The following is a 20,833-nucleotide window of genomic DNA, read 5'->3' as shown; positions in this document are numbered from 1 at the left end:
TCATGCGGAAAAACCATAAAGCCAGGAAAGCATATTATTTACACATAATCATTTAGCATAGAATAGATGCATACATGTTGTAGCGTGCCTTCCCTAGTTGCGCCCGAACGGAACAAGAACAAGTCTTTAGGACTCCAAAGGTCGTCCCTCCGTAGATAGTCCACAGTACGTCCGGATCCGCCTCAAGTTAGACCAACTAGAATCGCCCTTAAGGTGCTTAGGATTTTCGGCTCTTATTGCAAGTGTATGGCTGATTTATATTTCAAAAACTTACCCTTTGAATACTTCAATCGTACCCATAAATTGTGACCCTAGGCACTTATTTATAGGAGTATGGAAAAGGAATTGTAATCCTACTAGGATGTGGATTTGCTAATTAGGACTTTATTAGGACTCTAAATAACAAAGCAAATCTAATAGGATTAGGATTTTAATCTTTGCACAAATCCTAATAGGATTAGGATTTCCCGCACACGCATTGTACAAGCCGTGCACCCGCGCAGGCCTTGCGGCCCACGACAGACGCACAACCCATGTACAGTGCTGCGCGCGCGTGCGCCCTTGGCTGGGCCTGGCCTTGCGCTGGGCCTGGTCGAGGCGTGCGTTGCTGCGTGCGGCTCGCTGGGCGATGGCCTGGCTTCGTGCTGGGCCTTCGTCTAGCGGGCCTCGTCCGATGCTAATTCGTACGATACGCTTCCGATTAAATTCCCGATTCCGGAATTCATTTCCGATACGAACAATATTGAATATTTCCGATTCCGGAATTAATTTCCGTTTCGAACAAATATTTAATATTTCCGTTTCCGGAATTATTTTCCGATTCCGATAATATTTCCGATTCTGACAATATTTCCGTTTCCGGCAATATTTTCGATTCCGGCAATATTTCCATTTCCGATAATATTTTCCGATACGTACCATGTTTCCGTTTTCGGCAACATCTACGACTTGGATAATATTCATATTTCCGATACGATCCATATTTCCGTTTTCGGCAATATCATCGTTTCCCGAGTATTCATTTTTTGCTTGTGACGATCTTAGCTCCCACTGAAACCAAGATCCGTCGATTCCGAATATCCATAGATAGAGTATTTAATGCCATTAAATACTTGATCCGTTTACGTACTATTTGTGTGACCCTACGGGTTCAGTCAAGAGTAAGCTGTGGATTAATATCATTAATTCCACTTGAACTGAAGCGGCCTCTAGCTAGGCATTCAGCTCACTTGATCTCACTGAATTATTAACTTGTTAATTAATACTGAACCGCATTTATTAGACTTAACATTGAATGCATACTTGGACCAAGGGCATTATTTCCTTCAGTCTCCCACTTGTCCTTAGGGACAAGTGTGCATTTCCTAATTCCTTTGTCGCTCGATGCTTGCTCTTGAACATAAGGTAAGAGTTGTCATCCTTATTATGTCCAGAGGTGTTTCTCGGTTTCAGAGTTCAACTGATCAAATAAACAGATAATCATAGCCTATGATTCATCCGAGCACGGCCATGCATTTCACAGTTTCTAGCTCTCCGAGTGGCCTTGTACAACTTTTAAGCATCTCATCCCGATTTATGGGAGGACAATCCCAATCTTGCGATCTTGAGATTAGACTTCGTTTGATAGGTGATTACCTGAGCGTTGTCTTTATAGCCTCCTTTTGCGGTGCGACGGTTGGTCAACGTAAAAGTAACCAGTTCTCAAACAAGTAATCTCAAATCACTCAGGTATTGAGGATTTAGTGTCTAATAATTTTAATGAAATTTACTTATGACAGACTTTCATTTCTTACAGTAAAGTTTCATAGGTCTTGTCCGATACTAGTCTTCCCAAAGTAAGTATCTATGCAAATGATTATGACATTGCCATGTCCACATAGTCCAAGAAACAGAACTACTAGTCATCTTGCATTCTAGTCGTCTAACGTTTTCTATGCGTCCATCTTTATAGAAAACTCCGACCAGGGACCATTTTCAACTTTTGACATTCAAGTTCACTTGATAGACATTTCTTAGTCACAGGACTGGTCCTGACAGTCTATCTTGAATATATCGTCAAATTTGAAGGGACTCATCATTTAATACTAAACCAAGATTAAATGGAATATGAAAATACATTTCATATATGATAAATGTTCAACCCCAATGTTTTATAACCATGGGCCTCAAACCCATCTTTAAAACAGTTCATGGAATTCAAAGCTATGCTTGATTTCCAGTGCCACAATGTGAGTGTTGTTTCTCACTTGTTGCATAGGTTTAGTTATCATGCTTTGCCAATCTTAATATCCTTTTCATCGAATGTTCTTCGAGATAGATGATAAGATCTTTTGAGTATGTTTATTTTGTGATCTAGTCTTTCTTGCTACAATAGTGGTTCTACGCATTTTGCAATGAAGAACTATTAAGTCAACAGACATGTGATCTACCCAAGTTCAGTGAAGAACTCTTTAACTTAAACAACCCTGTTTCATTGCTTCTTAGGCAATAATTACTTTTACTTCAACTGTATAGGTTGTTAGTGATGCTTTGTTTGGATTTGCTTATCCAAGCAGTTCACAAATATGTGGAAGACTTTCCAGCTGTATCTTAGAACATAGAAATTAATATTTAATTTCCCACGCAACAACTCATGGTCTCCAATCCATGTTGCCATTTCAAAACACAATGCTCTATAGCTCGTCCTTGTCAATGGTTAACTTCAAAGGAATCTTGCTTGATCCTTTGCCAGTGTTTATGCGTGTAGCATCAATATTTAGCATATCTTTATTTCCTTGAATCAAGAACTATTCCTATGTACCTTTTCAAGTACCATAAGTTTTTCTTGATCTCAATCTAGTTGATCTTCACTTAGATCAATAGAGATTGGTATATGTTCGTTATGCCTAAAGCCATACGATACGTTTTTGGCGATCCTCATATTATATCATACATGATAAATTCTTTTGCACAATAATTCCCAATTGAATTCTATTCATGTAAGTTTAGCTCATCTAGTTTCAGTAGATACTAAATCTAGCTAAATTCTTTGACATATAATATAGGTTAAGAATCTTACTTAGATCCTTTGATGTTTAACTTAGTAAACGCTTATACATAGTTCAGACATCTTTTACTTAGATTTATACACATGGGTCGAATATCTCCAATGGAGTATTTCGTGTTTGATTTAGTAAATGCCATTACTTAATCTAAAACAATATTATAAGATCTTTGTAAATAGATCTTAATACCCAATATGTACTAAGTTTCGCCATGGTCCATTATTGATGAATAATTTCAAATCTAAGTCATTAGCATTTGAATGTTATTTCACAATAGAGAGATATGTGTGTGATACACATAGGACCAAAAAAGTTTTTATGTACTCCCACTAAACTTCTTATATATCTATAAGAATCATGTACATTTTATGAAACTAAAATGCTTATTAGCTTCACTAAAATACAGTTCCAATTCCCAATTGCTTGCTTAAATCTGTACTTAGATTTCATAAGTTAGTATTCCTTTTCAAGCATTTATTTGGATCCACAAATCCTATGACATGCCATGTACATAGTTTTCTTCCAACATTTGATTGAGGAATACGTTTTGTCATCCAATTGTCATATGTACCAATATGCAATCATTGCTTGAATTATAGACTTGAGCATTACAATTATGCATGAGGTTTCAACACAATCCATGTCATGAATTTGCTTGTAACCTTTAGCAACTAATCTAGCTTTGTGTGTGAACACAATTCCATGTTTGATGGTTTTTATCCTTAAAACAAACTTGCAACCAATAGGTGTGAAACTATTCTTGCAAATCAACAAAATTTCAATTTTGTCATCAAAACATTGGTTATGTTTTATGGCCTTTAACCATCTAAAACATTTGAGTCTATATATGGCCTCTAACCATTTTAGGGAATCTGGGTTTTGTCATAGCTTTCTTACAGGTCACAAACTCATTAATAGTTTGACTGCAAGTTGTAGGTTTCTTCACTATTAATAGAAGAATCTCATAGTTTCATTGACCTGAACTCTATGCCTACTTGGGTATAGAACATCAAACAATAGAATATCAACAGGTACTTTGAGAGTCCTTTGAATATTCTGTTCTTCTTGAAGCACTTGTAAAGTCTTCTAAGAGATATCTATTCTTTAAAGCCACTTCTAAAGTCTTTAAAGAATACGTGTTCGGATTTTCTAAAGAACTTCGAAAAGCCTCCGGAATGTCCGTCTATGTTTTTTGTTCGCCTCGAAGACTTTCGAGGTCTATTTTCTCCCACTTGTCATTTTGGAAACGAATCTCCAAAAGGACATTATTTCGAGCAAACAAACATTATGTTCTCAAAAATTCGTGGTAGAAACAATACCCTTGTGTTTCATTTGAATAAATCACAATGAAACATATATCTATACTTGGGTCTTAGTTTGTTGAATAACAAACACTAAGCTCCCACTGAGTTTAGGAACTCTCTAGATGTATTTTACGAAAAGTTATTCTGAAATTACTTTTCAACAGCTTTGACGAATTTGGTTTAGTTTGGTGGTAGTTGAGCATTTTGTTTTAGAAATTATAGGAAAAGTCTTTATGATTCATCATTAATCGAATCAAGTACTAATTGACTTCGATTATTCCAACTAAGATATGCCATATCTTATGGACCTAGATTGTGAAATTACAACACACAATCATTGATGATCATATTTGGTCTCAAGTAATCATCAACATGATCTAACCTAGATCTTTATGATTTCTTGCCAAGTGGATTTTATACTTCTGAATCTTTGAACTAGTCAAACAGATTCAAACTTATATCACTTTGAGTAAATAAACCTATATTCACTCAAATCCATGTGAAATAATAAAGTCATAAAATCTTTCTTTAGCTTTGAACTCTATTGTCTAGGCGTTCTAACAATAGTTCATATCTTTTGTTACTTTCAACAAGTAAGACTAGTCGTCTTAAATTGATCTAGAAATCAATGAACTTTCAAAAGTCCATCAAAATAGAGCTTTTGAATGTTAACTTGTTGATATGGTCTAAGCAACAATGCCAAAGATTAGTGGAACTCAAATCAAGGGGTTGATTTGAACCTAGTAAAGTTTTTATTGTTAAAGAGTTGTTTGTTTTAATCAAGCATATTGACTCAACCCGTAATTGACCATTTCACTCAAATAAACAAACATTTTTTTTGTTTTTCTTGAATGTGAGTCTTTCTGTGTTTGAAAAACAGAAATTTAGGTATGCTGATTATGGAACAAAATAGCCATTAAGTTCCAGCCTTTGAAAGGACTTAAAACAAACTAGATGACCCTACAACTAATGTAGCATTGCCATGCTTCATTTCCCACTTGTAGGCCATTAGTGTAGCCTAGCTTCCATTGTTTGAGTTATTACCGAAGTAAGAACCTCAAGCGGTATATGATACCAAGGAAGTTTGATTGCTAGGTCACTTTTCTTTAAACATAAACTTACAGGTAGAAACGGAATTGTAAATTCCTTTCATCTGTTCCTTTGTTTTCCTATTTCTTGTACCATTTCTTATAGCCTTAAGAATTGAATTCTCTAGTGTTGACTTTTATATTTTGTTAGACATGTCCAATATCACTCCAACAAGGTTCTTTCCATTTAATTTATGTTAAATATTCTGTTTCAACTAGATGATCTTACCAGAAGCTTCTAAAGTTCTCTAAGCATCGATCTATTCGAATGTCTAGGGACTAGACTCATTCGAGAATTAAATGGACAAAGATATTAGGTTGTTAACCATCGGTAAAGCTGAGCGTTTAAGCTCAATGCTTTATGATCTCAAAACTACAGTGTATTTTGAATTCACAAGCACCAATTGGTTTGCCTTTCGATTTTGATATTCGAAAACAACCATAAAAGTCGCTAAAAGAAACGTACATTTTAAATTGCTCATTTTCTCTCATTTCCGTGAATCGTTCTTGGATTCACTACCAATCGAAGAAATTTACTGTTACCTTTCTAAAAGGATTTACCGCAGTGCAAGATATTTAATTATAAACAATAATTAAAACATACATTGAAGCATGCAAAGTCTAAACATTTATCATGAATAATAACTTGAAAATTAAAGCAATCATGCAATTAAAACAAGTTATTAGCATTTTATTCGAATTTATTGTTCCGGCAGGTGCGAATAAAATGATTCCAAGATCCTAAAACCATTGAAGAATTAAGCACAGTTTGTCGACTCAATTCTAAAACATTTTAGGTAAGCAAAAGCCTTTTGCTAATAGTCTAGAAACTATTCTTGGTTGATAGGTACGTCTAAGAACTTATTAGATAAACCTATCGATTTTGCCACGACATAAAAGGACTCCTTACTTATATCGTTGAGTTTCACCAAAACTAACATGTACTCACAATTATTTGTGTACCTTGCCCCTTTAGGACCAATAAGTAACACCTCGCTGAGCGAAAACTATTACTAGATTGATGTAAAGGATATCCAAGCAAGTGTATATTTTGGCATGGCACCTTTTAACTTAATTTTTAAGTTTGGAACTTAAGGCTCTTACTATGTTGGTTAGATTTTAAGTGAACTAAAATCCTTAATCATGCAACATAATCAAGCCACAATCTCATGCATAATTAAGACATATTTAAAGCAATAAATAACTTAAAGCATGCATAAAATAAATGTGATCTAGTATGGCCCGACTTCATCTTGAAGCTTTAACTTCAAAGTCCGTCTTGAAAATCTCCGTGGGAGGCACCATTTTCTTCAAATAGGATAAGCTATAATTAAAACTAATTACAACTATTTGATGGTACGCAGACCATATTTGAATTGAAAAACAACTTTGGTACTTTAGACCAATTACATTCAAATTAATGGTACGCAGACCAATTCGAAGTTTTTTTCCAAACAAAGAAGAATCCCCGTAGACAAAGCGGATTCGGAATTGTCTTTCATTCATATTTTCTATCCTATTTGGGCCATACTAGTCACTTCATAACCTGCAAAACAGTACATATACAATATATACCATTCACCCATTCATTATCATGAATGGCCCACATAGCTGATTAGTAAAACACATTATGCATCACATAAACATTTGCAGCAATTAATCAAGGGCACCAATAATCTACAAATTATTCAGTCCTTATTAATTCTAATCAAGTTGTTTTAACCTTAAGGATTTGTAGACCTAATCAAAAGTTTATGACTAAAAAGGGCTCCCACTTAAACCAATAAATTCATATGCTTTACTAATTTTAAACATAAAAATGTATTTCTTGTCTAACCGGAAACATACAAATTTAATTAAAATTTAAAGCTCATATAAATTTATAATTGAATCCAAAAATTTAATTTAATTTCAGTCGTATTTAAATTAATTCATGATTTTAATTTTAGTAAAATAATTAGAATAAATAAAATTTATTATAATTACAATATTCAAAATTAAAATCCAAGAAAATAATTTAAATTATTAATTTTAAAATTAATTAAAATTACGTAAACTGAAAATCTCAAATTAAAATTTCAAAACGATCTAATCGCAACGCAACAACCCCACGCAACGCACGCCCATGGGCCACACGCACACAGCCATCGCTGGCCATGTGCGCGCAGCCCATGCGCTGCGTCGCATCGCTGCTGCTCCCCATCGCAAGGTGCGCGCCAGCGCTCGTCGCAACAAGCATGCTGCTGACCATCGCTGGGCGCAGCGCTCGTCGCACGTCGCAACAAGCACGCTGCACACCATCGCTGGGCGCAGCGCTCGTCGCACGTCGCAACAAGCACGCTGCACGCCATCGCTGGGCGCAGCGCTCGTCGCACGCACACATGCGCTTGATGCGCGCGAGGCTCCATGCGCTTGCGCGAGGCAGTGCGCGCTCTGGCGCAGCACGCTTGCTGCCCACACGCGACTGCTCGCTCCTTGCTCTCGCCCTTGCCCATGCGCCCATTGCTCACAGCCCACGACACAAGGCAGGGCTGCTGCCTTGTGCTCGTGCACCATGCCCTTGCTCGCTGCATTCGTACCGCATGGGCGACGAGCTCCCTTGCTCGTCGTCGCATGCCCGCACTATACAACACTCCTTAAGGGTAACACGTAGCGTCCATTGCTTTGTGCGTGCAAGTTATATGAGCGAATCGCATAAAAATTAAAAATTTATATTCAAAATTAATGACAAATTAATAAATAATATTAATTTCATAATTTTAGGGCGAAAAATCGAAAATTTATTATTTAATTGATTTCCGATTAACATGGATTCAAGTCTAGGTCATAAAAATTTAAAATTTAACATAAAATTACAATTTTTATGGTGGTTTTTAATCATAGGTATCTAATTAAATTATAACTAATTATGAAAATCAAATTAATTCTAAATTATTCCAATTTTCAACAAATTAATCATAATTACAAATTAGATTGCATAATTAACAAGGCTAGGCATTCAAACTTGTTAAACATATACAGTAGGTCAATCAAAAATTCAAGATTTATCAACAAGAATCGCAAATATTTAATTTAACATCTTAAATTTACGAAATTTTGCATTCAAAAAACTAAATCCTCCGAAAAGTCATAGTTAGGCCGAAAATTTTAGAATGCCTTTTACATGCGGAATTGACACAAAAATCACTCGATTTGGATGAGTAACGAAGAAACTGCCGAAAAACTGCGTACGTATAATTAAATAAACGCAATTTGCAATTAATTAACAATTACGAAAATTAATCACCCCTTTTTAATTCTTGCAAATTTGTAATATTTAACCATGTTTATGCAATTTAGATTATGAAAATAATAAGAGGCTCGTGATACCACTGTTAGGTTATGATACATATGGCAATTCATAAATCATGCGGAAAAACCATAAAGCCAGGAAAGCATATTATTTACACATAATCATTTAGCATAGAATAGATGCATACATGTTGTAGCGTGCCTTCCCTAGTTGCGCCCGAACCGAACAAGAACAAGTCTTTAGGACTCCAAATGTCGTCCCTCCGTAGATAGTCCACAGTACGTCCGGATCCGCCTCAAGTTAGACCAACTAGAATCGCCCTTAAGGTGCTTAGGATTTTCGGCTCTTATTGCAAGTGTATGGCTGATTTATATTTCAAAAACTTACCCTTTGAATACTTCAATCGTACCCATAAATTGTGACCCTAGGCACTTATTTATAGGAGTATGGAAAAGGAATTGTAATCCTACTAGGATGTGGATTTGCAAATTAGAACTTTATTAGGACTCTAAATAACAAAGCAAATCTAATAGGATTAGGATTTTAATCTTTGCACAAATCCTAATAGGATTAGGATTTCCCGCACACGCATCGTACAAGCCGTGCACCCGCGCAGGCCTTGCGGCCCACGACAGACGCACAGCCCATGTGCAGTGCTGCGCGCGCGTGCGCCCTTGGCTGGGCCTGGCCTTGCGCTGGGCCTGGTCGAGGCGTGCGTTGCTGCGTGCGGCTCGCTGGGCGATGGCCTGGCTTCGTGCTGGGCCTTCGTCTAGCGGGCCTCGTCCGATGCTAATTCGTACGATACGCTTCCGATTAAATTCCCGATTCCGGAATTCATTTCCGATACGAACAATATTTAATATTTCCGATTCCGGAATTAATTTCCGTTTCGAACAAATATTTAATATTTCCGTTTCCGGAATTTTTTTCCGATTCCGACAATATTTCCGATTCTGACAATATTTCCGTTTCCGGCAATATTTCCGATTCCGGCAATATTTCCATTTCCGATAATATTTTCCGATACGTACCATGTTTCCGTTTCCGGCAACATCTACGACTTGGATAATATTCATATTTCCGATACGATCCATATTTCCGTTTTCGGCAATATCATCGTTTCCTGAGTATTCATTTCTTGCTTGTGACGATCTCAGCTCCCACTGAAACCAAGATCCGTCGATTCCGAATATCCATAGATAGAGTATTTAATGCCATTAAATACTTGATCCGTTTACGTACTATTTGTGTGACCCTACGGGTTCAGTCAAGAGTAAGCTGTGGATTAATATCATTAATTCCACTTAAACTGAAGCGGCCTCTAGCTAGGCATTCAGCTCACTTGATCTCACTGAATTATTAACTTGTTAATTAATACTGAACCGCATTTATTAGACTTAACATTGAATGCATACTTGGACCAAGGGAATTATTTCCTTCATCCCATGTTCACCAAGCCTGTCGAACACAGATGACTGGTTCTTAGTTGTAGGTGGACGCAGTCGATCAAAAACAGAAGTTTTCTCCGGCTGATCATCACTTTCAGCCTCATTTTCTTCAACCTCTTCTGCAGTTATATACTGTGAAGACAAGGTGTTCACTTTTCTCCATATCCTACCCCCGTCTTGGATTCCTGAAACCCATCAACGTACCCAAGAAGTTTCTTTTGTGTGTCATTGAGACCATGAGGTTTAGCATCAATGACTTTACCCATAGGTGTTGGATTTTCAAAATCATATCCCGACTTTGCCAAGAGCTTATATGTATTCGGGTCAAACTTCTCTTTATTCAGCTCTTTGACTCCTGAGGATTCTTCAACGATAGGCGACTTGATGATTTGACTACTCTTTCCCTTAGAAAGGGGAAATATTGTTTTTCTCTTCAAGTCTTGGAGAACAACTTCATCCACTTTCTTCCCCACCTTTGTTTCAAATTTAGCGTCATGACATTCTGCAAATGGTGATTCTCCTTCTTTTCGACGCGACTTTGGGATGTATCGCAAGACTGAGAAGGTCGGCGATGCCTTTGATTTTTGGATGGGTTTAGGGACAACTTCTTTATTCCCCTTTTCTTTATGAAATTCCTGTTTCTGATTTGACAACTCCTTAGGGATTAAAGATGAATCGACTTCTTTCTTGTCATCCTTCTTGCCTGTAGAGAGAATTTGAGATGGTAGTATCTCGCTTGACGTTCCTTCATCTTCAAAAAATTTGGCATCAGCGAAGTAGGAATCGGCCTAGGCGAACGGTTTGACATCCCCATTGATTTTCTTTTCACCTCCACGATAGTATTTGAGACATTGGTGGAGGGTCGAAGCGACGACACCATTTTCATGAAGCCAAGGGCGTCCAAGTAACATCTTATAAGACGTTTTTGTGTCAATCACGTGGAAAAGGGTAGATGATGTCAATTCCCCCATGGTGAGTTCGAGGCGTATTATGCCTATTGCCCTCTGGCTATCAAGATTAAATCCTTGAATGACGATCCGACTGGTTGACAATTCATTTGTTTTTATCGCTAAATCAATCATTGTGGATTTGGGCATAATGTTGACAGCGGATCCACCGTCGACTAAGATGCGGCCAACTTTTTGTTCACGAATATAGCCAGACACAAACAAAGGTCGATTGTGGGGCTTTGTCCCCATGAGTAAATCATCATCTGTAAAGGCTAAAGCTGTATTACAGGACAGACACTTGGTCGAATTTTCTGCAGGTTCCCCAGCATCCTTTACCTTGTCAACATATAATTCAGGGTGTTGGAGAGCAAGGGCCACCTGTTGGCACATTTCCTTAGGCAAATGGAAAATTTGCTTCCAGCCCATACGTGATGGCAACGCTTCTAAGATAGAGGAAAATTTTGAGTCTACCAATGGTTCAGACTGTCGTAAGGTCAATTTTATGGACGTCTCCTCTCCACCGACTAGTTCTTCCTCACCCTCAACGAATGAGACTGTATTGACAGTCACTGCAGTAAAGTAATCTTTTGGAAAAAATTCTTCTAAAGTTACAGGATCCAAAGGCTCCTGTTCAAGCATATCGATAGGGAGCACAGTCTGTTTGTTAGCACCCCTAAACTTCTTTTTTCCTTTCGAGCGCTTGACACTCTTTTTCTTTTGTTGTTTCTTCTTGTGACGAGGGGTTGCGGTTTTGGCCTGTGTACTTGTTTTCTCGGCCTCTTCCTTGTGATGACCGTCCACCCTTCGTCATCCTCCTCGTGTTCAACTGGAAACACATCATCATGTTGAACTGCTGGTCTGATCACGTAAACAATTACTGGCTCCAAACTTCCAAATTGTAGGGTTTGAAGTGATTCACAAACTACTGAAGCGTGATTAGTTGTAACCGCCTCATCTAGATCAAGAACAATCTTCCCATCTTTAGCAAGTTGCATAATCTTCTCCTTAAGAGTTATGCATTTTTCGATAGGATGACTCACCAACCTATGATATGGGAAGTATTTAGGATCGGAAGTTCTTCCCATTTGTTCAGGGCGCTTGGACTCGGGAAGTTCTATTACTTTATTTTTAAGCAAGTCATCCAACATGCCAGGCAAGTCTGAGTCTGGGAAGGGGTATTTCTTAGCCTGCAACTCTTTCAAGGTAGGCTTGTCGCTCTTGGAAAACCTGGAAGATGAGGCTTTATATTCCTCCTTCGCCTTTCCGGAAATCTTGATAGGCGCTGAACTAGTAGTTACTATCATAGTCTCCTTAGTCAGACTCTTGAAAGGTTTCTCAACCTTAGTGTAACCTGTAACAGCCCGCCCTTAACGAGCTGCTTTCTAAACACACTTAGACTTACTTTAAACAAACTGAACGTAATTTCAACTTTAAACCTCGCTAAACGAACTTTAACTCTTCAAACAACTTCAAAGATTTAATCACAGGTTTAGCCTATCTCAATGACACTTTTCAAGACCCTTGAACTTAATTATTTATTAAAAATTTCGGCAGCACTTCCCCTAAATATGGACAACCTAAAACATTGCTTAGGATATTACGTCAGATTTTCTTTCACCTTCTTTAGTTACAACATTCCAACATATAACATTTCCCAAGACATCACCAGGGTGTCACCAAACTCAACAAGGATATATAATCCACAAATAATAAACCAAAAAGCTCTAGAAAGGAATAATTGATGAGTGACATTTATGTCACTCCTAGGGGTAGTTTTTAGGTATTTTTCTAGCTTATTTTATTATATATTTATCTAATTTTATCATTTTTAACCTTTATAATTATATTTTATATTTTGTAGCTTAATTAGCATACTTAGTGGTTTTTCTTTGTTTTTAGGCCTTAATTTCGTAATTTGTTTGTTTTCCTTATTTTTATATTTTTGTAATTTAATTATTTTAGTTTTCATTATCATTTTCTAAATTTATTTCTATTTCTTCTTCTTCTTATTATTATTATTATTATTGTTATTATTATCATTATTATTATTATTATTTATATATTTATTTTTGTTTTATTTTATTTCCTTCGTGTGTGTGTGTATATATATATATATATATATATATATATATATATATATATATATATATATATATATATATATATATATATATATATTTCGATTCTCCCCTCGTCTTTGTTTGTATGTGTGTAGGTGATCGGGTATTTTAAGGCCGGGCACGAGTTCAATAATCGAGTCAATTGTGTTAACTTGTCAAGGAACTAAACAATTGGAGTATGGGCTTTGTGGTTTGTGGCCCAAAATTTGACCAAACTGCTGCCCATGGTAATCAACAAAGTAAAGCTTAGCCTACACCACCTCCTCTCCTATCCTACACCACCACCTAGCAGCACTAGGGATGTCAATGGGGCGGGGCGGATGCGGATGTATGTCCCTCCATCCCCATCCCCACCTAAAATTTTCATCCCCATCCCCGCCCCATCACCCATGGCGAGTACAAAATTCATCCTCATCCCCGCCCCAACGGGTACAAACTAAAATCTATCCCGGCCCCACCACCCGCCTGGGTATCCATCCCCGTCTCATCCCCGCCCCATATCCGCATCAATACCCACAAAAATTTTAACACATAAAATTAGAAGTTTTGCCTTAATTCATAATATCAAATACTACAAACCAATCCAAACGCATAAAAAAATTGGTCAACTTTTTATGTTCTTTAAATTTTTCAATTCACTTAGGGAATGATATTCGGATAGGGTTGACGAGTATCAAGCGGGGCGAGTGGGGATAGGACGGGGTGGGTGGGGATGGGGCGGGGCGGGCGGGGATGGGGCGGGTCCAACACAAAATCCACAACCGCCCCATCACCCATGGCGGGTATGATTTTTATACCCATCCCCGCCCCATCACCCGCCAAACCTACCTCCATCCCCGCCTACTTGGGGCGGATGCGGGGCGGGTCTCCTATAAAACCCGCCCCACTGACATCCCTAAGCAGCACCCTACTCTTTCACTGACATCCACCACCGCAATCACCGTAACCACCTGCTCAACTCCCCTCTCCACCACAAACGCTGCAACCTCACTCCATCATCAAAGCGCCAATACAACTCCAACACCAAAATTAACCCAAAACAACACCAAAACGGCCCAACATTGCATCCCAGAAACAGAGGAAAGACAGAGTAATTGGGTTCGTTCGAACCCGTAATTGGTTCGACCGAACCAATTTAAAAAAGTTCCTGCAAGTCCGAGGTTCGATCGAACCTCAATGGAGTTCGCCCGAACACCTAATTAGTTCGACCGAACCTGTTTCATCGCTCAAATTGGTACGGAATTAATGAGGTCACGTGGTTGCTCTCGTGAGTGAGGTTATTCGTTATGCTTGATCCGCCGCCGTACATGGTTGAATCAAAGGTTGCGATTTCGTTAGAAAGGGTTTGAATTCGATTGTGGTTGATGAATGATGATTGACCGAGGATGAACGATTGAAGACCATTGATGAGGATGATTGATAGATGGAGATGAACATATGATGATGGTCGTGGATGAGTGACGATGAATGTTGATGATGATGGACGATGCAGATTGAGCTGCGTAGCAGGGCAGCGAAATGGAAGAAGGACTGAGCGCAGCGAAGGAGGAGCGACCAAATTGATTCTGAAAGTTTTGGGATTTGGTGATAAAAAAAGGGGCTACGAGGGGGTTTGATTGATTTTGGGTTTTAGTTTTCCTTTTAGTTTTCTTTTCTTTTACATTTTTTTTCTCTCCTTTTATTTTTGTTTTCTAGTTTTATTTTTATCAGATTTTACTCTTATTATTTATTTTCTTTCTTCCTTTTATTTAATTTAAGCCTTGAGTATAAATACTCATTTGTGTGTTATGACAGGGGGACTAACATTAGAATGTACATAATTAGTCTCATTTTCTAGGGTTTTAGTTTTAGGGAGAGAAAAGTGAGAAAATTAAATGGGTTGAAATTGGATTTTGAAGAATCAAAGATGGGGGACTTGATGATTTGGAGATTTCCATCATTTAATCAATGAGATTTTCTTTACTCTTCTCTCTTCATTTATTGTCTTATTTATTGTTTTATATGTTTCTTTGATTAGATTAGTTTCATGTTTAGTTTTATAATTAAATCTTTAAATTAGTTGTTGTTTTGCTTAGAATCATGTTATTAGTTGTTAATTTCTATAAATTTTGTGTTTTTATGTTGATGGAGTAGTTTATTGGTTAGGGTTTGGGTGAAAACCTAACAATGATTGATTTGGTTGTTTGTGATTGGAAATTAGGGATTTTCATGATTAAATTAGTGGAGCGCTAAAAGCCGCCCTACATTACTCAAAACCGCCCCAATATTTCTCACTTTTTCCCCTTAATACCCTTACTTAATCCAATTTACCAAATCAGATTTTTAATTTTCACCTCATCCATTTTGGAGAGAGAAAATCCAACCACCACCACAAACTTTCCTTCACTCAACGCCGACCACCAGATGGCGGGGTCGCAGCACTGTGGCCGGCGAAGGTGGTCGGAAAAACGACACAAGTTTATTGCCCCGCCGACCACCACCGTTTCTGTTGCATCTTCGTTCCCCTTTCCGGTTTCGCGCTGCCAACCACCACCGTCTCCCGCTGCAACCTCGTTCCCCTTTCCTGTTACCCTTTTTCTCGCAGGCTCGCAACAGCACAACAACCCAGGCACCTTGCTCGTTGAACAACCCGACCAACTTTCCCGTTGAACAACCCAGCCACCTTGCCCAGCGACGGCGACGGGGCAAGAATCAGTACATTACGGCCGCCTCTCCTTTGGATCTAGCACCAACAGCACCGGTGGAATCACATGACGGTAGCCAAAATCATCCTGCGAAGGTAACAAAAGAATCGTCGGCGACGAGAGCCAAGCAACCGGCGGCGTAGGGAGTTAAAAAACCGGCGAGGAAAACGTTTTTTGTCAATTAGATGCCGCCAATTTTCTGGGTTTTTGAGTTCAATTAGATGTTAAAATGAAAGTTCATGTATTCCAATTTGCTAGATTTAATTTTCTGGTTTTTTTTGGTTTTCAATTTTCTATTAAATTTCCTGTTTTGGGATGATATTGTGATTTATTCGTTTGTTCAATTAGTTCGATTTTAATGACGAAGAGAAAATCAGATTGGGTTGAATTGTGTGGTTTATTTATTAAATTTGTTTGTTGAATTGTGTGGAAGTTCAATCAGAAATCGAATTTGAGTTTAGGAAACATAGACTCATGCGAATTGAGCCTAGTCCATGGTCTAGACTTATGCAAATTAAGCCTCATCCATGGTAGGATCTTTAAACTCAAAAGTCCCTTCCATGGATGGAGCCTAAAATGCATAAGTCTCTAATTTTTTTTTAACAAATTGAATAGACATGGACTTATGCAATTTAAGCTTTGTCCATGGTTTAGACTTATGCAGATTAAGCTCGAGCCATGGAACGAGCTTAAAATTTATAAGTCTCTTCCATGGATGGAGCCTAAAATGCATAAGTCTCTAACTTTTTTTTAACAAATTAAATAGACATGGACTTATGCGATTTACGCTTCGTCCACGGTTTAGACTTATGCATATTAAGCTCGAGCCATGGAACAAGCTTAAAATTCATAAGTCTATTCCATGGATGGAGCCTAAAATGCATAAGTCAACAACTTTTTTAAAAAAATAAAATCGACATAGACTTATTAGTTGTAGGCTATTTTTTATGAAAGAAAAACCCAACTTTTTTTCCATGTTTATTAATTATAATTATTATGTTTATTAATTATAATTATTACGTTTTAAATTTGTATTGTTAAGTAATTATAAACATAATTTTTAAAGATGACTATATATATTAAATAAAATTACTAAAGAATTTATTTAAATGAAACAAAATTGAAAAAGCTACCGAATAGTAGAAAAAATGTATTCAATTTTTTTCATAACTATAAGCACGCTCGTACCATGAAAAAACTAGCTTAAATAGTAGAAAAAATGTTAAGAAATAATCATATTAATAAATACCTAAGTTTGAGTTTACTAAATATTAGGCATTTGTTATGAGTAGTGAAATAATATTCAAAATTGATAGTGTTATTACGCTCCATTGATGCTAATAAAAATTACTTGTTATGAGACTAAAAAAAAATATACTCATAGTTATAAATTATTTTGATGGTAATTAATTATTGATTTTCAAATATATAGCAAAAAGTTGGGGAATCTTCCTCCGTGTATCTCACTAGCGATGTTGACTCTGGTGCTCGACATACTCGAGATCGATGTATTGATGCTTCAGTTAGGAGAGAGAAGCAGGTTGCACGAGTGATTCAACCGGTGCATGAAAGTCAGTCTTCTCGTCCGTTTGATGATGAGGATGGGGGTGATGGCTTTGAGCAGGAGCTGGAGGCCGAGTTGGCTTTGGAGGATGAGGATGTTAATGTGCATAGGGATGATGTGGCTAGGGATGATGTGGCTAAGGACGATGATTCTGAACCCGATGTTGTTTCGATTGTGAAGGGTGAAGGAGGGAAGTTTGTTAGATCTGAGTCGAGCGCTGCGAGGATGAGTAAACGACATAAGCAATTGGCAAACGAGTCTTGGATAGTTAGGTCTCATATCTCGGGTGGCCCGGTTGATTGTAACGTCATTCCTAGTTTTGGGGGGCATGTCGCCCGACAGATTTGGGATGGGGAAGAGCGAAAAGTGTTGTTGTGCCAGAATAGAAGTCATGTTGTTGTGCCAAATTTCTTCCTTTGCCTCTATTTCTTTCACCGCGGTTACATCTCAAGTACAATTCTCCTCGTTTCCATGAGGACTTCACAAGCTTAAAACCATTGCTAATAGCAATGTTTCTAGCCCACTCAACAGCAGCATCATCACTCGAAAATATTTCAGAAGTTACGAATTTTGGATTATAATTAATACCATCGCTTCCTAAATCTAGCAACGGAACCTGCCCATTTTATATAAAAAAAATATATTTAAACAAAGTAATTTTTATAATCAATATATAAGAAAAATACTAATTTTATTTTTATGACACAAACTTATGCAGTTTAAGCTCAAACCATGGTAGGGACTTATGCATTTTAAGCTCACACCATGGTGTAGACTTATGCAGTTTAAGCTCCTGCCATGGTATGAGCTTAAAACACATAAGTCTGTCCCATGGTACAAACTTAAAATTCATAAGTCTGTACCATGGTGTAGACTTATGAATTGTAAGCCCCTGCCATGGTACGAGCTTAAAATTCATAAGTCTGTACCATGGTACAAACTTAAAATGCATAAGTCACTAATGTTTTTTTCGGAAAAATTTAACCAAATTAAACAACAAATAAAAAACTTAAAATTTAACGGACATATGAATTTCTAGTTCCATCCATGGTATAGACTTATGAAGTTTTAGCTCAGTCCATGGTTGGAGCTAGAATTGCATAAGTCTGTACCATAGTTGGAGCTAGAATTGCATAAGTCTGTACCATGGTACAGACTTAAAACTCATAAGTCTGTACCATGGTCGGAGCTAGAATTGCATAAGTCCATTAAATTTTTTTCCGGAAAAAAAAAAATACCTCTTGTGAATTTGAAGTTCCTCCGGTAGTCTCGGCCATGTAAAAGTTGTTTCGCATTGTGGTGGTCGGCGTGGTGTTGGAAGTGGGTTCCGGCGGCGGTGCTCCAGGCTGCAGTCACCGGCGGTGGTGCTCCGGCAGGAGGTGGTGCTCCGGTGGCGGCGGTGGTGCTCCGGTGGCGGCGCTCCGGCAGCGGTGCTCCGGCGGTGGTGCTCCGGCAGTGATGTGGGAAGAAGCGGTAAAAAAAGAAATGGTAATGGTAAATGTTAAAAATAAAGGGGTAAATAAAGAGGGTTATATAGGTAAAATATTAGGGCGGTTTTGAGTAATGTGGGGCGGTAAATAGTAAGCCCCTTAAATTATTACATGTTTAGGCATTTCCAATACATGTTGCATTTAACTTGATCAATTAAGTGTTTCATGATTGCTTGGAGTAGTTTAGTTGGGTTGGAAAGGGATTAAAGACCTAAACTTGACTATTTGGTTGAATTGGGATTTTGATTTACCTCAGGTATGATAGGGTAGAACGGGAGTTCATCCTTGATGCTTAGGGAAATTGCTCGCATGTCGGGAGATAGTTGGAGCTATTTTTGAATTCGACGCTTATTCATGTAGTGCTTGTGAATCTTCCCCATTTTCAATTATTTTATGCCTATTCCATGATTTGTTGTTGTTTGACCCATTCCCTAATCTCGTTTACTTTTGATTTCTTAGTTTAGTTTAATTAGTTTTATTCGATTAGTGATTTTCCAAAACCTCGTTTCGACCTAGCTTGTTGTTCGATTAGCATAAATTAGCGCACCTTAGTCCTTGTGGATTTTGACCCTTACTTGTCGCTTTACTTGTGTTTAGTGGTTTGTTTAGGTTTTTTATTTGATTAGGAGAGACTAGCAACGACCTAGTTTTCCCCTCGATCAATAATACAATCCATTAACAAATTGGAAAAGACTTAAATACACTTGGAGAATCTATAAATCCGCCTTGAAACATATAAGACATCCGAAGGACTCTACGCACCTTGAACCTGAACTGAAACTCGATTCTCGCTACCTGCAAAACATTTTGACTCTGCCCCCACCAGGACAGGTTCATTGAACAAAATCAGCGGAAATCCGAGTACACACATTACATTTGATAGGTGGCTCAAAATAGTTTTAGTTTTCGTTTTTATGTTTTGTCTTGAAAAGCAACTTCGCTTATCAAACTCAATTCGAAAACATAATTTGATAAAACGTTATAACTTCATTGAAATCGGCTTCACGAAATCTTTACCATTCAAACAAAAATTTGGAAAGCAATACAATAGTAATGTTCGCAATAACTTTATACCTTACTTACCATCACAAATAGTTTCTAAATTCCCAATCACATCACATAATTAGACTCACGACTTAAGATTCATCGAGTTTTTACCATACTCTTAGTCTTTTTCAACCATAACCTTGTTCGTCAATTACTCATAACATAGACTAAGTATTTCCCTAAAAATAAATTTCCTCAACCATCTTTTGTGTCGCATGGCGAAACTCAACATATACATATGTTCATAACTCAATGGGAAACTCATTGGTACACCATTGCCAAAGACATATAATTCTCTTCATAAAGTTCTCATAACACAATACAAATGTAGATATAGATATTCATAAGAAATTTATACCTCAATGCGAAAACACGTAACCTAATCTCAACATAATAGCTTACTTAATCACAACATATTAGCTTATTGTTGGGGAAAGTGAACACGAATAGAGAGGGGTCGCTATGACCAACTGTCTCTATTTGGTGGGGGCGTCACCCTCCTGATAAACATACGCTTGCAAGACTTTAACTAGGACATGTCCCTAACTACGGGTCTATCCCGCTTCTAGGAGTCTACTTTTGTAGCACTCGCTTTACGGTCGAGCCGCTTTAACGGGTCTATCCCGCCGAACTACGGGTCTATCCCGCTTCTACGAGTCTACTTTTGTAGCACTCGCTTTACGTCCAAGCCGCTTTAACGGGTCTATCCCGCCGAACTACGAGTCTACAATTGTAGCACTCGCTTAAAATGTTTTTCATCACCGATGCATGTGAGCACTATGCAACACATACACGGCTACTT

General features: G+C 37.7%; 1 protein-coding gene across 1 annotated transcript; it reads right to left on the bottom strand.

Annotated features, from left to right (window-relative positions):
- Nucleotides 1–17,230: 17,230 nt before the first annotated feature.
- On the bottom strand, nucleotides 17,231–20,287 carry LOC130469378 (uncharacterized). Its single transcript, XM_056838634.1, has 2 exons — nucleotides 18,733–20,287; nucleotides 17,231–18,110 (listed from the first exon to the last, which is right to left on the bottom strand). The coding sequence occupies exons 1-2, from the start codon at nucleotides 18,787–18,789 to the stop codon at nucleotides 17,808–17,810; spliced, it is 360 nt and encodes a 119-aa protein (XP_056694612.1). The 5' UTR covers nucleotides 18,790–20,287; the 3' UTR covers nucleotides 17,231–17,807.
- Nucleotides 20,288–20,833: the final 546 nt, after the last annotated feature.

Source organism: Spinacia oleracea, chromosome 3 (genome assembly GCF_020520425.1).
Source record: "Spinacia oleracea cultivar Varoflay chromosome 3, BTI_SOV_V1, whole genome shotgun sequence".
In the NCBI taxonomy this organism is placed as follows: domain Eukaryota; kingdom Viridiplantae; phylum Streptophyta; class Magnoliopsida; order Caryophyllales; family Amaranthaceae; genus Spinacia; species Spinacia oleracea.
This window is presented reverse-complemented; position numbering and strand designations above follow the sequence as displayed.

Coding starts and splice junctions, on each gene's coding strand:
- LOC130469378 (XM_056838634.1), bottom strand. CDS start 18,789: ATGCGAAACAACTTTTACATGGCCGAGACTACCGGAGGAACTTCAAAT. Junction 18,111..18,732: donor GAACTTCAAATTCACAAGAG/GTATTTTTTTTT, acceptor TAAAATGGGCAG/GTTCCGTTGCTAGATTTAGG.